The following is a 15064-nucleotide window of genomic DNA, read 5'->3' as shown; positions in this document are numbered from 1 at the left end:
GAGGGAGAGTGGTTAAAACAGTAGGAGCTGCAGGAAAAGGTTGGGAAACAGATTGTAGGTTTCAGAGATTGGTGTAGGATAGCAAGACCAATTTTGTTGAGTTTGGTAAAAGCATGATTTAAATGGAAAAAGCAAAGCAGCTCAAAAGACACCACCAGATGGATGAGATATAGGAAATACTTCTCTAGTGATAAATTTTTAAATAGAATAATTATGAAAAATTAAAAAACATGCTTTAGAAGTCAGGATAATATGTAGTTACACCTAGTTAGAGTTATGTCTATTTAAATTCCTGGAATATATGGTGCATATGGATGTGGGGAATATATGGCTGTGTGCATGCCACACTTGGTGGGGTAGAATAGTTTAATGTAAGAACTTGGTGTCTAAATAACTATTTAGTGCAATAAAGCAGTTTACTTTAGGGTGTTATAGATGAATAATGTGATGGTTGGCTCTCACAATTAAGAGATGAATATTATGTGTATGTTAAGAGAAGTTTTGTGGATATATAGTGATGTTATTTGTGAAAAATGCCAATCACTTGTTTTTAAAATTTTAAAAAGTTTAATAATAGAACGGTTGTAAAAATAGCAATATAATTAGAGTAATAATAATTTGGACGATTTGGATTAGGATAATATGAGACAATAAAAACAAACAGTTACAGATGTCTGGGTACCTTTTTCTGGGCAAAATAAGCCCAAAAAACGACACACCTGAACAGGGGATTAACCCTTAAAAACAACAGCCTGTTGCATATTCATACACCTCATACATGATGCATAAATTCCATTCAAACAAAGGATTCTGTCTGGTCAGTGTCAGCTTCTTCCTCTTAATTCTAATGGCATCGTCCTGGCTGAGTGAGGTGGGAAGAAGTTCGTTTCTTCTGATAAGAGAGCAATAAATTCTTTTTCTCTGAAAGATTTAGGTGTCCTGTGGCTGCTATCTTGGTACGAGTCCTTTCTTTAGGAAAAAAGTATCCTACATAGCATAGTTACTATTTTAACATTGTTATAACCTAAAACTATATTTAACTCACTGCTTAAGGAAACTAATACAGCATAACTTTCTAACACAACACCTATAATATTAATTTTCATATTTGCAAAAAGCCAATGATAAAATACACATTTTTCACATTATTGTAATATGTCTTCCCATTGTCCTCTTTCCCCTCCCCCTTGTAATTGCCTTGGTAGTCAGGACACTTGAGGAGGGTCAGCTTATTACTCGGAGGTGTGGCATAACAACACCTGACCTCCAATTGAGATCTAACCAAGTGATCTCCACTGATGGATGGCAGAGGAGGAGCTGACTGACAAAACTCTGGGAGGGCCTCAGGCTATAGAAGGCAGAGCACCCATTTTGCAGAAGAGCACATGGCTGCTGGTCATGGAGACTTCTGGCACTGTAATTTTTCCTTATTCAGTCCTTTGTTGTATTTTAAGGTTTAATAAACCTTTGAGATTTTAGACGTGAGCATTGTTTCTCACAAGGATAAGGAGGAGGGTTGTGTCTGTGACATCTGTCTTGCCCCTGTTGCTCTGTTACCATGTTTCCTTCCTTTTTTAGCCAAAGTTCTGCCAGTAAAATGTTTTCCTTCTGTATCACCTGCCTTCCAACTATTGCTTGCCACTGAACTTTGGAAGTTCACTGGAGTCCCATTTTTGTAAGGTCAAGCCGAAGGGATTAAGTGGTGTCTCTGTATGTAGTCTTGGGAAGAAACCTAAACTTCAGATTTCTGATGATCTGGTTAGCTGACAACTGTCTCTAGAGAGGGAACATCCATTCTTATTTTATAATTGCATAATTGCAACCTTATACCATCAAAGGTAGCTTTAATATATGTGAAGCACTTCTTATATTGTCCTTGCAAAATACTTGGCTAAACTCAGAAAGAAAATTAAGTACAGTGCGAGTTGCTTAGAACTCTCATTTCGTCACCATACTGGGGTTGTAAAGATCTTCATTAGTGTTTAATTAACTCCTAAACATCTAAGGATAGTTATTTTACAGAATGATCACTGTGGCAGTGTTGGATGAAATGAGTTTTATAACATTTCACGGTGAGGAGAATCTCCTGGCAGACTAAAGGAATAAAAGCATAGCAAGAAAGCAACCCTGTCTAGCTGAAATTATTGTTCTTCTAAGCTCTGAGTGGTACATGCTGAAAAAAATTACTATCCACTGAATGAGAAGTCTTTTATTCTATTCTTTTGAAGCAAAATAATAACCTGACACTTCCTTTTATCCAATCATTTTTTGAAGGCATTAAAAAAATAAATTCATTATTTTCTATGTGGATATGAAGTCAGTTCCCTGAAATGAATGCTCAGTATAAAAACCTAATAGGTAAGAAGAAAGACATTTATTGCATACCAGTTGGCATAAATTTTGCTTCTAATGAGGATAAAATACATGTAAATGTATAATTACAGTAATTGTTGTAGTTAGGATTTGTTCATGACAAATGTCTCATAATTATATAACCTACTTTGGGTTTATTAAGATTTATAGTCTGAACTCTTAATTCCATTTTATTCCTTTAGAAGTGGGATTTGCTAGGGGAGGAGCATTTTCAGGAAGCTGACTTACTGCATGCTCTCAACTATAGATGTTTCCAATTTTCTTCTTGGCAAAGCTGGAAGGCTTCTAGTGAGAAGCTGTAAATGACCAAAATTACTGTAATGTGGGGATGTAATAGTGGAAGGCATTCCTGAGTGGACATACTGGATCTGACAGTTTCAGGCTTTTAAATTGTAATAGATTTTCTCCCTCTCAATTTTTAAGTTCTGGTTACAAATAAAAATGTTTTGTCTCCTTTGCAAGGTAATGCAATTTAGTAGTAGCTTTTAAAGGCTGTTTCTTCTTGTGTGCTGTTGCACATCCTCGCTGCTTCTACTAGAATTGAAAAAAAGCAGCTCTTTTGCTGTGGTTTGGCTCTTTTTGGCTTCAAGACGAGTCCTGTAGCCACTGCAGTTGCAAGTTACAGCATCCTCAGGCTGGTTTTAATTACAGCAGAATCTGCAAGCATCTCTGAAGCAAGGAAAAGAGTTTTACATCTCATCAGCTTCAGGTGGGGTTGAAATTGACAGTGATCCAATGTGGCTCTAAAGGTTTCCAGGGTTTTTTCCCCTGCATTGTGCTGCAGTGCTGAAATAGGTTCAGTGCTGCAGCACTTTTCTCCCCAGGTTTTCTGTTTAGACTGAGGTTGAATCCGTGGAATCCCTTTGTTCTGTGTTCCCCAGCAAGGGTAAAAGCACACACAGAGTCCTAGTATTCTACCCAGTTTGTTCTCCTGCAGGTATAACCACCCAATAATGCATTTGTTAAATATATATGCTGTAACCACCCCTGAATACTTATTTGAGCATAGTAAATTCCTGTGGTTTATAGCCTAAAACACACCTGATGGTGTCAGCACCTCATGGACAGTTTCTCAGAGTTTTGCACGTACTGTAAGAACCTAGAAGTGATCAATAAACCCTTTTTTATAATGCTGGATTTAGATAACTTGATTTTGCATTATAAATCTAGGAGTGCCTTGCCTAGACTTTGTTTATGGAGCAAACCAAAGCAAAGTATTTCTGAACACTAGAGCACTTTCAGAGGTGGTTCTTACAGAATGTGCATTCATTTTTTAGCTTTTCCTTTGTCTTTCTTTGAACTTCAGAGGAACTCAGGGCAATCCTCTTTCCTCCTCCCTCCCTATCTCATTAAGGTTGGGAATTCGGGTACTCCAACCCCACGAGATTTTGAGTTTCTTTGAGGCTATTAGTTAGTCACTATAAATGTGTGCCATTTTCTGCTCTTTGCTAAATATAGAGGTAGGACTGGGTCATGGTGTCCTCAGCTGTCACAGGTACCACAGGAACTTTCTTAACCAAGCTGAGCTTTGTCTCAGCTGCAGGGATTTTTGCCTTCACTATTCCAGCTGAGGGTGCTGCTCCTCAACTTCGTGGCTTGGATGCTTAGGAATCAGCTTTGAATTTCCAGCCTGCATGTGTGTCAGTGGCTCATTTAGAGACATTTGGCCTTGTGTCAGTGAGGTTTATCCTTAAACCTGAAGAGTTCCTTTTCTCTTCTTGGTATTCCTGTGTGAATATACAGGCCAGTGATAGTCCTGTCCTTTTTCAGACTGGTTTTGTGAGTCTGAACACACTGGACTCCACTCTTACATGCTCTCAGGTGTAACTATTTGCTGTACACAGTCCTGTTCATTTGTGCCCTAAGGAGACAATCCTGTGATGAAGATGCTCAGGATTCTGTATTTAATCTCTCCAGCACTTGATTCCATTTGTCCACTGGAAAAAAATGGATAGGCCTTAAGTACTCAAGTATTTAGTGCAGATTTTATTCAGGATTGCACATTATGTTCCATACTGCCTTAAGTAAATGAAGCTACTTCACTGCAGTCATTCAAATAAAGTAATTGCAGTGTGGCCTGGAATTAGCCTGCACTGGGAACTAACTACCTTGGCCTTTTTCTGTTCTCCCTCAGCCTTTCAATTATTTTTTTTAATCAGCTATATGCATATTTTCAAATGCTGTCCTGCTTGATGTTGATTTACATATTCTGTGCATGGTCCATCAGTGGATTTTTATTGTGGTTTCAATATTGCTTTTTTATTTAGTTTGGGGACATTTAATCTTTTTCTTTCAGTCACACATCTATCTGCTAAAATTTTGAAAGTCTAATCTCCTGCCTACCTCAGTAATTAAAGACTGGAAGAAAGATTTGTCTGGCAAATGCTGCACATGGGTTGAAGTAGGAAAATGTGCTGAGGATGTCCTGTGAAGGGTAGATGTTCTGGAGGAGGGGTTGTACATACACCTCCACCTGTCTTGCTATCTTGTACATAATAACCATACATTATCCCCACTATCTATTTCAGGTTTTTGTTGTTTGCCAGCAATATAATTTGTATTTCTTTTAGAGTTTCTCTCCTCGCATGTTTAAAACAGCTTGGTTATAACAGCCTTGGGGCTTTGGGGAGGGGATGCAGTCACTCCATACAGTGGTAATCAGCTCCCCTATCACCAGGCACAGGACTGCATTCTCTTCTTATCTCTAACAATACAAGAGGTGCAGCTCCCTTGACTGTTTTATTACAGCTAAGAGCTTTGGAGAGTTTCACAAAATGAGATGTCACCTCTGCTGTGCCTCCTTTTCTTGGGGAGAGGCCAACTGCAGTGCTATTGCTGATGTCATTCATCTCCTTGAGTGAGACTTCGTGGCATCTTCCTCTTCCCATTTTTGTCCTTCTCCTGCCACTTTTTTTTGTGTAATTGGGATTCAAGGCTTGTGAGCTCATAATTTCTTTGAGTTGGATTTTGTTCCTTTGTCAGAGAGAGGGTGAATTACAGTCCCAGGTACATTCTTGTTTCTGTGTATTGTTAAGGAAGGCATCAGTTCCTGAAGGACTGGCTGTAATCCCCACGACTCCATAAGAAACCTGTAGGCACCTTGTGGCTTCAGGTCATTAACTGGAGCATTTGCTGTCACCACATATCTTTGAAAGTGCTTGAGTGTGGCTGTGATGTGTTCTCCCTCAGGGCATAGGACCTGCACTTCTTCACAGCACAGGCAGAGCCAGGTATTGTATTTGTGGGGGGCCTCGATGAAGGGAGGAATGGTGAATCTGACTCCATGTTCTCAGAAGGCTAATTTATTATTTTATGATACTATAATATATTAAAGAATACTATACTATATTATACTAAAGAATACAGAAAGGATACTGACAGAGTGCTAAAAAGCTAACGGTGAAAACTCGTGACTCTCCAGGGTCTTGACACAGCCTGGCATCGATTGGCCAAAGAGTGAAAACAACTCACAGCAGAATCCAATGCAACAATCTCCAAACACATTCCAAAGGAGCAAAACAGAGGGGAAGCAAATGAGATGATTGTTTTCCTTTTTCTCTGAGGCTTCTCAGCTTCCCAGGAGAAAAGCCCTGGGTGAAGGGATTTTTCAGAGAATGTGAATGCCACAAGCCAGGGGCTGCTCCTGGGCCCTGACCTTGTGCCCTGCTTGTGGGGCAGAGGGGCAGATTGGTTGCTGGAATGTGCTTGACAGTGTCCCAAGGCAGCCTGTGGGCTCAGACCAAGTGACAGCCCTGGGTCTGTGTGTTAGCATTCAGGAACACAATCATGGAATGGTTATATGTAGGGGCTTTTATTGAGAGCTCTGGGTGTCCGGGATAGACAAACTCAAACCTGACTCCGACATGCTTTCAGACCAAACATGTTTTATATTCTATCATTATATAACTTACATATTAATTATTAAACTTGCATTGTTCTATTGTATACATTGATTTCATCCAAGCATGAATTTCTTGTGATCCCCTCAAACCTCTTACATAGTTCCTCATGATTCTTTAAACAGTAATTATATCTAATCACATCTAACAATTATATCATTTATCGTATACTGACTACACAGGTCCAGTTTCACATGATCTAGCAAATACAAGGTGCAACATTTCCGAGGGCCTACTAAGCCTAACTTTCTTTCTAGCTCCCTGAATTTTCTGATTTTAAAATCTTTTACTGTCATGTGCACCACAGAAGGATTTATAACTACAGTTCTGGTGTGTTAAGCACAACAAAAGTGACACCCTCATTTACAACTCTCATATCTCCTTTCCTCTGTGCCTCCTAGGGTGTTTCAAAGATGACCGTATTGTGTTCTGGACTTGGATGTTCTCAACCTATTTCATGGAGAAGTGGGCCCCCCGGCAGGATGACATGCTCTTCTACGTGCGTCGGAAACTGTCCTACGTCACTGGGGAGAGCACGGAGGGGAAAAAGGTGAGTAACAATGTGTTTTAACTTGGGAAGCCTAAGGCAGTACCTTAGGGGTTTGGTGGTGTTGTGGGGTACCCTGACATATCTGAAGAACCGCAAAGCAAGGATGAGGAATTTCCAGCTCTGCTCACCCCAAGATGTGATACAAAATTGGTCCATGAGGAAATACCATGGTTAAGGTTGTGAATGCCAGGTGACCCTGCCTTGGCAGGGGATTGGACTGGGTCATCTCCAGAGGTCTCTTCCAACCCTAATGATTCTGTAACATCAGCAGCAGTGTAAATGAGCTGCTCTGTTAGGGACTTGAGAAAATGAGAAATCTTGCTTGCCTTTTTGGAAAGCTGACTTTTGTTTTGCTTCTCAGTGATGATACTTTATAAACTCAAAAGCACAAGTCTGTAGGAAGAGAGTAAAAAAGGAGAAGATAGTGACACTGGTATGTCTAGAAGAAAACTGGCTGAGATTACCAGAGTATCAGGAAAGAACATCTGTTGGGTGCACTCAGTAGCAGAACACACACAGCCTCCTGGAGCTGGGACACAGCAGTGACAAACAGCAGGGAAACTCTTGTACTCTGAGTCTACTTTTAAGTCAATGTACCCCTCATAAAGAACTATTGTTCCTTGCAAGAAAGTCAGGTATCCTAGTGCTGCTGCACAGATATTTTCCCATGAGAGATCTGAGAAACTTCTTGGATTCCATGGTAGTTTTCATCTTAGGTGGGGGAAACAGAAGCAAGAGGTAGGATGGTGTTACTGGAAATTAAGGTTGGTGGCTATAGGAAGGTAAACGGAGAAGGAAAAGACTGGGATTGATTTCCTGACACATGTAAATAATTGACACTGTTGTTGAATCACAGGTGTTTGTGCAAGGTGTCTGTGAAAGTGTTTGTGACCAGCTGCACAAGAGTTCTCTGGGTTCATGTGTGCTGGTGTAAAGAGCCACAGTTGTCAGCTCCCTCGAGAAAAAGATTCCAGAAGGTTTTCCCACACTTTTGATGAAGGTACAGAAAATGAACAGACTTTTCTTCTCTTCTCCCTGGCACAACTTCCATCATGACAACCACTAAGGAGAAGATGGAAAAATATGGTTCTTTCTCTATCAGATGAGTGGTTTAGTCTTCAGCTTATGTATTTGGAGTTTAGGACTTACGGGGGAAACTTCCATCCTGATGGTTGTTTCAGTGACTATAAAAGCATCTCTGTTTCACATCAAATGATATCATGGCTTTATGCAGCCTGATAAAAGCATGGGCTGTTTAACCTCTTGTCCTTCTCAACAAGGAAAGTGAATCTCAGGGACAGCCTAGTTACTTACATCCATTCAATGATCAATCTGTTTAACTGATTCATTAGCTTAAAGTGTCTGAAGCTCTTGTGGATAGGTGACAGTGACATAAACCCTTGTATTTTCTCTCTCAGAACATTATTTAAGCTTTTTTAAAAGCACCATAAATAATTTTTATTTGTGAGGAGGCTGCATAAGTGGTGGTTACCACGAAATCAGCGTTAGTGAATTGTGTGGGGTAACAGCTGGGATGGGGAGTGGGCCTTTATAGCACGCACAGCATTTTGTAACTCTCCTGTGGCTGGCTCTATTTTCCATGGCTTCTGGGAATTGAACCTTTCCTGTGACTTTGAAGTGCTTCAATTGCTTTGTGAAACTTCATAGTTGGTGATTCATGGGTACTTGTTCAGCTGTCCTCCTGTTAGATTTAACTTAACTGCTTTGTAGTTCTATCTCCTCTTTTATCTGATTTTTGAGCCTGCCCAGTGCAGTGAGGCACCAAACAACTACTCCTACACATCAAATTATGACTACATGGGTTTTTAATTTACTTTGTAGTTTTGGACATTCTTCCTTGAAAAATGATGCCAAAGTGATACTGTTAAAGGGGAGGGAGATGGAGACTGGTGTCTGTAGGAGCTGGATAGAAGTGCAAGCTTTCCTCCCCCCACCAAGCTGTGCTCTCAGGGGTAGACTGAAAAGGCAAATGAAGGGGAGAGTTCAGAGTTGTTTGGGGACATTTAGGACCACAACTGGAGCTGTGCTGTTGGCTCCTGCTTTATGCCAGGCTGGGCCAAATGGCCTGGTGATGATTTCTTCATGGACCACATAGAGGATGACTGTAGTCTGGGTGTACAGTGAAGCAAAGTCATTGTAGTTCTTCCACAAACACTACTACCTATGTGCTCTGTGCTTAGCTGTAGTTTATGTTCATGAAAATAAGATTTGTGCAGCTTTGAGGATAGTAATCATCATGCTGATGACAACAACAAAAGGGGCTGAGTGGGGGCATGCTGTTTGTCTGAATGCTGACAATGGTGGTTTTTGTTTGTGTCATTTCCATGCCCTGCTGTGATGGTGTGTGTCAGTGGGAAACAAGTGTCAATGAATCCAGTGGTTCCCAGGCTTTGGTGCCTGAGCTGTCTGATTAAAAGTAGCTCCTGCTGGTGAATTTGGGTTTTTCTGTGCTTACTGGAGCTGGAAGAGTGTTGGCAATAACATTTGGTTTTCAATTGAAGTGTAACAAAGAAAACGCATAAAAAAACCTGATAGAATTGAGATTAGATGTTCTGCTCAGTTTTAAAACTGAATGAGAAGGGCTTTGGATGAGTCACAACAGCTTGAAGTAATAAATTTTACCATTTGGTATATCCAGTAGGTGCTGGTGGTAAACTTCTCTACCATCATAAATTTTATTTTAAAAGGCCTTTTAAATTATCTGCTTTGCACTCTGCCTGGCCTAAGTGACTTTCCATTTGCTTCTCTTTTCCTTCCCACCAATTTCTAAACCAAGCATAGATGGGTAAAACAGCAATTAAGCTCCTAATATGTGAATGCTAGGGCAGAACTTCCATATTGAATTCTGGGCTATATCCACTACACAGACTCCTATGTACATTTAATTCTGTCTTGCCTTGGCATGTCACAGTAACACTCTTGCAGTTTTTCTTGCCAAGTTTTGAAGATACATCTTCTCTTGGTGTCTTGTGTCAGGTTCTTTGCAGACCAAGGCACTGTGTAGTGTAGCTTTTCACAAGGTTAAGGAATTTAGCAGGGTTTTGTAAAGTGGAATCTCTTTGACTTGTCACTTTATATTAAGTCAAGACTCAAAAACAGCTTTGCTGCTGCCTCTCATGCCAGCTGGTGTGACCTATTGGAAGATGTAAGCCCTGATCCTCACTTCCAGAAGGTCTTGGACACTGCAGGTTTGAAAGGCTAACATGGTTGGACTTAGGATTATGATTTTAAAATGCTGTTAGATCAACATTGAGTATCTCTGATCTTTCTGTAGAGAGCAGCTCTACTTTCTCCTGGGAATCCAAAAGATGCAAGTATACAGTGTTACACAGCAAAGAAAGATAAAACTTCAGAGACAGACCAGCAAGTTGTATTCTGCTTTTCATTGTGCCTTGTCACCTGAAAAGGTGCCACATCTATAGGGCAAAGCAATAAAAAAGATAAATGTAAGATACCCTGGGCATATGTTCTGAGCTTACCTGGGTATTGGAGTAGTTCCTATTTTCTTCAGCATCTTATGAATGTGGAGGAGTGGAGTTGCTGGCAAATGCACAAGACAGTCATTAGGCCTGTTAAGTCTGCAAAAAGCTCAAGCTATTGATGTTGAGACTGCAGCTTCAGAGACAGAACTGAGCAGAGTTATGTGCATCTGGACCTGTGACTCAACAAATACTGCTTGTGGTGTGACCAGGCAGTTTCCAAACCTAAATTACTTCAGGCACATGACTGGCACAGAAAATCACAGGATTTTCCTAACTGAATCTGTAAGTCACTGCCTGCCTGCCTGGAAGATTCAACAGCCTGAACTCAGCATCTAATAAAAATATAAGTTATAAGAATCTTTCATTGCTGGCTCTGTTCCAGTGCTAAGTTTTTTTTCAGCACTGCAAGCAAAGAGGATGTCTCCAGAGGAGCTCTATGCTACACTTCATGGCAGTCCCATGCTACCACTCAAATGCTGAAGAGAAAAACAAATAGCCAAAAATTGAATCTTTTTTTGTTGAAAAGGTTTTCTCCTTGTTCCTGGGTACTATGAGGGAACAATTATTCCCACACTTCCAAGTTGATACAGAATCAACTGTTGTGCCTGAGCTCTTCCATTGTGCTGAACTTGCAGAGGTGTTTCTCTGGCTCCTGCAGAGTTCAACATCCACACGATGCTTTCATTTTGAAACATGAAAAAGAAACCCTGGCATTATCAGATTGACACTCTGATTATTTTTTATTTGTAAGGAGCTCAACTGCAGTGTAAAGACCTTTCTTTTGCAGTTCCCCTTGCCAGAAATCCCTGAGCTTTCTGGTGCTACTTTGATTGTCTAAATGTGTGAGCAAGTACAGCTGAAATACTTTCACAGTATCACAGTCACAAAATTCCAGACTTAGGAAGGAGTGTGGGCTGCAAGGGCATTTTTAATGAATTGCTTTCTATTGCTTCCAGTCTCTGAAGAACTCTTCTTAAGCAGTCAAATAGGGTGACAAGAAAGCCAGAATCAGATGTGATTTTAATATGAATGCACTGAAATGTGGCAGCCAAGAAGATGCTCTGTTCTCTGCTACAGAGAGCAACTTCACTGGGAAGGGAAGAAGCCCAGACCCAGTTTTCCTATCTGATGAAATGTGCTGAATAATTCAGTATCAGAAATGCATCATATCTGTCTGAGTCTCTGGGGATTTGAGGGACAGAAGGGCACTGCTAGGCTAGACTTGCATCCTGGAAAAGCTAAAAGTGTCTGCTTGGAGCTCCCTGAAAGCCACATGAAGCCACTGGTTTATCAGAACACTTAGTGGATTTGATCTGTGGGTTACAGGCTGGTCAACTTGCCTATTAGAGGTATGTGAAGGTCTGGGTTCAGTGTTGAAATTAATATGCAATTGAATTGGAGATGTTTTCCCATCCCATATTGGCACTCTGTTTGTTTGTCAATAGCCAGTTGGTTTTTTTCCCTTTCATCCACTAGTGTTCATCTCTCACTGGGAGAAAGGGATTGTTGGAACCCTTTTTTTGTTAGTGGAAACACTCATTCCAGAGTGTTCTTCTCCTAAACTTTTCTCTAAACCAAGACACTAGCAGAAGGAAAAGTTCCCAAAGTTTGTGATCATTTGGTTGTACAGAGGGGTTGTGGGCACAGAAATCAAGCAGTTGACACAGAAGCAAATTTTTCAAAATGAGTGGTTTTTCTGCAGCTGAACTTTGCTTCTTGCACAGTTTGCAGTTGCTTTATTGCAGTGGGCTTTGTTTCAGCTTTATAGCTGTGGTGGGTGTCGAGTTGCCATAGCTACTGGGCATTATCCTGCTTTTATGTGGGCTCCAGAGTGTGTTCCAGGAGGATCAGGTGCAACTTCTGAATAATTGATAGTATCCAGAAAAAGGGAATAGGAATTTTGTCTTGGAGGCCATTCTTTACACTGTGCTCTGCTGTTACCACCAGTGAAAATGTCAATGGCCATAATCCTAAGAAAGCTTCTCCATATAACATCTGAAAGAATCTTTTTCATTTTAGGACATTGTTGCATTGTTGAATACAGTTGTGCCCTTTGAAATATTGTCTCGGATATAAATATTCCAGTGGATCTTGTAACATCAGCTTCCCTGTGTGACAGGACTGGGAGTGCACCCTTCCCACAGGGCTTCTCTGCAGGCTCCAGAAAATAGCAGGCTCCTTTGATTTCCTTCCCATTTAGCATTTAGGGATGTCACTGGAGAACAGATGCCATGAGCAGATGGGTTTTGATGGCCAACTGGCCAGCCCAGCCTGTGTCCTGTTGAGTACCTGCTCTGCAGCACTGCTGGGTACCAAATGGGGTTCTGCACGTCTGGGGCTTCCCAGCTTGTTAAAACACAGGAATCACAAGTCCTGGGATATTAGACATGCTGTTTGTGGGGGTTTCTCAGTGTGAGAAGATGCTTTTTTCCTGTGCCAAAGGGTCCAGGCAGCTCCTGAGATAGCCTTTTTTCCTAATTGCATCATGCTGTTGACATGTATGGAGGAGTGACCAGTGTCTCCATGTCTGGAGGTGAGGGGCAAAGGAGCACAAATTCTGAGGTGATGCCTAATGAGAGGCTCAGAGGTGTCCTAAAAGTGTTTTGTCTGCTTTATTTAAAAGATTAGCAAAGATTAACACATGATAGAAAAACCCCAAAAGCCCAAGCATGAAACCAAAACCCCAAAACTGAATATTCAAGATCTTCATATATATATATATAAATATAAATACATAAATTGGTATGACAAGATCCAGAGGCTGGCAAAAGGAAAGCAGCTGAATTAAATGAAGTTGCACACTTGGAGCCAAGAGGATGTTTAATCATTGGAATGAGTTCTCAAAGCAAGGTATTTTCCCAGGTATTGTCCAGCCAAAGGTCATTTAACTGGGGTTTTTGAGGAAGTAACTTGGTAAAATATCCATGGCATGTGGGAGGTGAGCCTGGCTGAGGTCCCTCTCCTTTACAGCTGTAGCTCAGGAACCCTTGAAAACTTGTTTCAAAGGTGACATCATGGATTTCAGCTCCAGAAGGGTCACTGATTTAAATGAGTAAGGATTTTGGATTTCACTGGGAATAAATAGTTAGTATTTACGTAGTTATTTCTATTTTCATGCTTGCAGGAGTGCATGTCTGATGTAGAGCCAGGTAAACACAAAGATAAGCACAAAGCACAGAGATAAGGCATGGCCAGGTGAGTCAGCAGCCGACCTGGAAAAGGCCCAGTGTCCCCTGGATGCCTGGCTGGGGCAGTTTTGTCTTCTTTTGTTCTTTTCAAACTCAGCTGTTTGAAATCCAGCATGTTCTCCAGTCCATGGAGAGCTGCAATTCATGGAGATCAACTCTGCCCTGACCCACAGGTTGTATGCCAAGGAATCCTACCCTGAATTAGTGCACAGGGTAAAAATGGTTTAAAAAAGCCTTTTTCCTGTCAATATCTGTGATGGACTTGCAAGGCATTCCATGAAAGTGTTGTTGAGCACTGGCATTGTAATTGCTGGGGAGAAGTTGTTCATGTGTGAGTGAATTTCACCAGCAGAAAGAATTAGTGGGTGACTTCTGCAGAGGGAGGTTTGAACTTCAATGTTATGAGGTGATTAACTGCTTCTTGGCTTAAAATAAAGGCTCTGTGGATACAGAGGCAGGAGAGACTGAAAAAGTGTCTGCTGTGCACTTGGTTTTGCTTTCCCTGCTTTACTTACAGCTGGGGTTTTACCCTGGCATTGCTCAGTCCTGCCTTCACCCTGTTTTCTCACCACTTCTTTCCTTCAGAGACAGGATGGCTGTTGTTTCACAAAATATTTCTGGAATTTTGTTCTTGTCGTGTTTCTGTGCTTTTAGGCACAGATCTGCAAATACTACCTTTCTTTGGAGATGAATCTAAATAAGATTGTTTCCTTCATCTGCTCACATCGTTAGTTTTTTGCAGAAACTGTAATTGGTTTGTGTAATTCTATTGCTAATAAAAAATCATGGATGGGAACCTTGGAAGAACTGAAAACAAGCCAAAAGAAGAACTATGTCTACAAACCTTTTAAAACATATTTCCCCCAGTACATTTCCACACAAAGACTTGCATCATCAGCAAAATCTGATCCTGACAGAAAACTAGGAAGCTACGTGATGTGCAGCTTCTGCTTCCAGTTTGATGTTTGGAAATAGGTACCTCTGAGTAATAGTTTTCAAAGAGATGTGGTATTTTCTTAGCAGGTTGAAGTTGAAGTTTATAGGAGAGATTCTAAGAAGCTTCCTGGCCTGGGAGACCCTGACATTGACTGGGAAGAGAGTGTCTACTTGAACCTCATCCTGCAGAAGGTAACAGGGATACTTATCTCATTTGCACTATTTATGCAGTTTGGCCTTTCAGAATCTAAATGAGCCTAAACTGAGATGTTCATTATTTTTCAAGAGTCCTAATAGCTTTCTAACTGTATGCAGTGAAGCTAGGCTGAGTTTTATGCTCTGTAACAATGTTTTGCAAAAGGAAGGCTTCATCCAGTTTAATGTTTTTTGAGAATGAATGAGACTTAGATAAGCAGCATTTCCTTTGGAGTTCACTGGTGCAGCTAAGAGAGAAGAGTGTAAATGTAGTGTCATAAATTATGCTGAGGGGTTACTGCTCTTCACAACATAACTTTGATAAAGTATTTGGGGGTAGAAACATGAAGCTAGAACTAATTATTTCTTTAATTGACTTATAGGTTGTTTGGTTATTGTGTGTGTTACATTATGGCTTAG

General features: G+C 40.7%; 1 protein-coding gene across 2 annotated transcripts in view; it reads left to right on the top strand.

Annotated features, from left to right (window-relative positions):
• Positions 1-15064, top strand: part of KIAA0930 (KIAA0930 ortholog) — a 52056-nt gene that overhangs the window by 16294 nt on the left and 20698 nt on the right. The window contains exons 2-3 of one of the 2 annotated variants that reach the window (XM_058023441.1): positions 6674-6822; positions 14534-14641. In XM_058023441.1, coding sequence (XP_057879424.1) covers positions 6674-6822; positions 14534-14641 — 257 coding nt within the window. The remainder of the gene's footprint in view (positions 1-6673; positions 6823-14533; positions 14642-15064) is intronic. The other variant, XM_058023442.1, reaches the window with a different exon arrangement.

This window comes from Melospiza georgiana, chromosome 4 (assembly GCF_028018845.1).
Source record: "Melospiza georgiana isolate bMelGeo1 chromosome 4, bMelGeo1.pri, whole genome shotgun sequence".
Lineage (NCBI taxonomy): Eukaryota > Metazoa > Chordata > Aves > Passeriformes > Passerellidae > Melospiza > Melospiza georgiana.
Note: the sequence above shows the minus strand (reverse complement) of the source record. Positions and strands in the feature narration are given on the sequence as shown.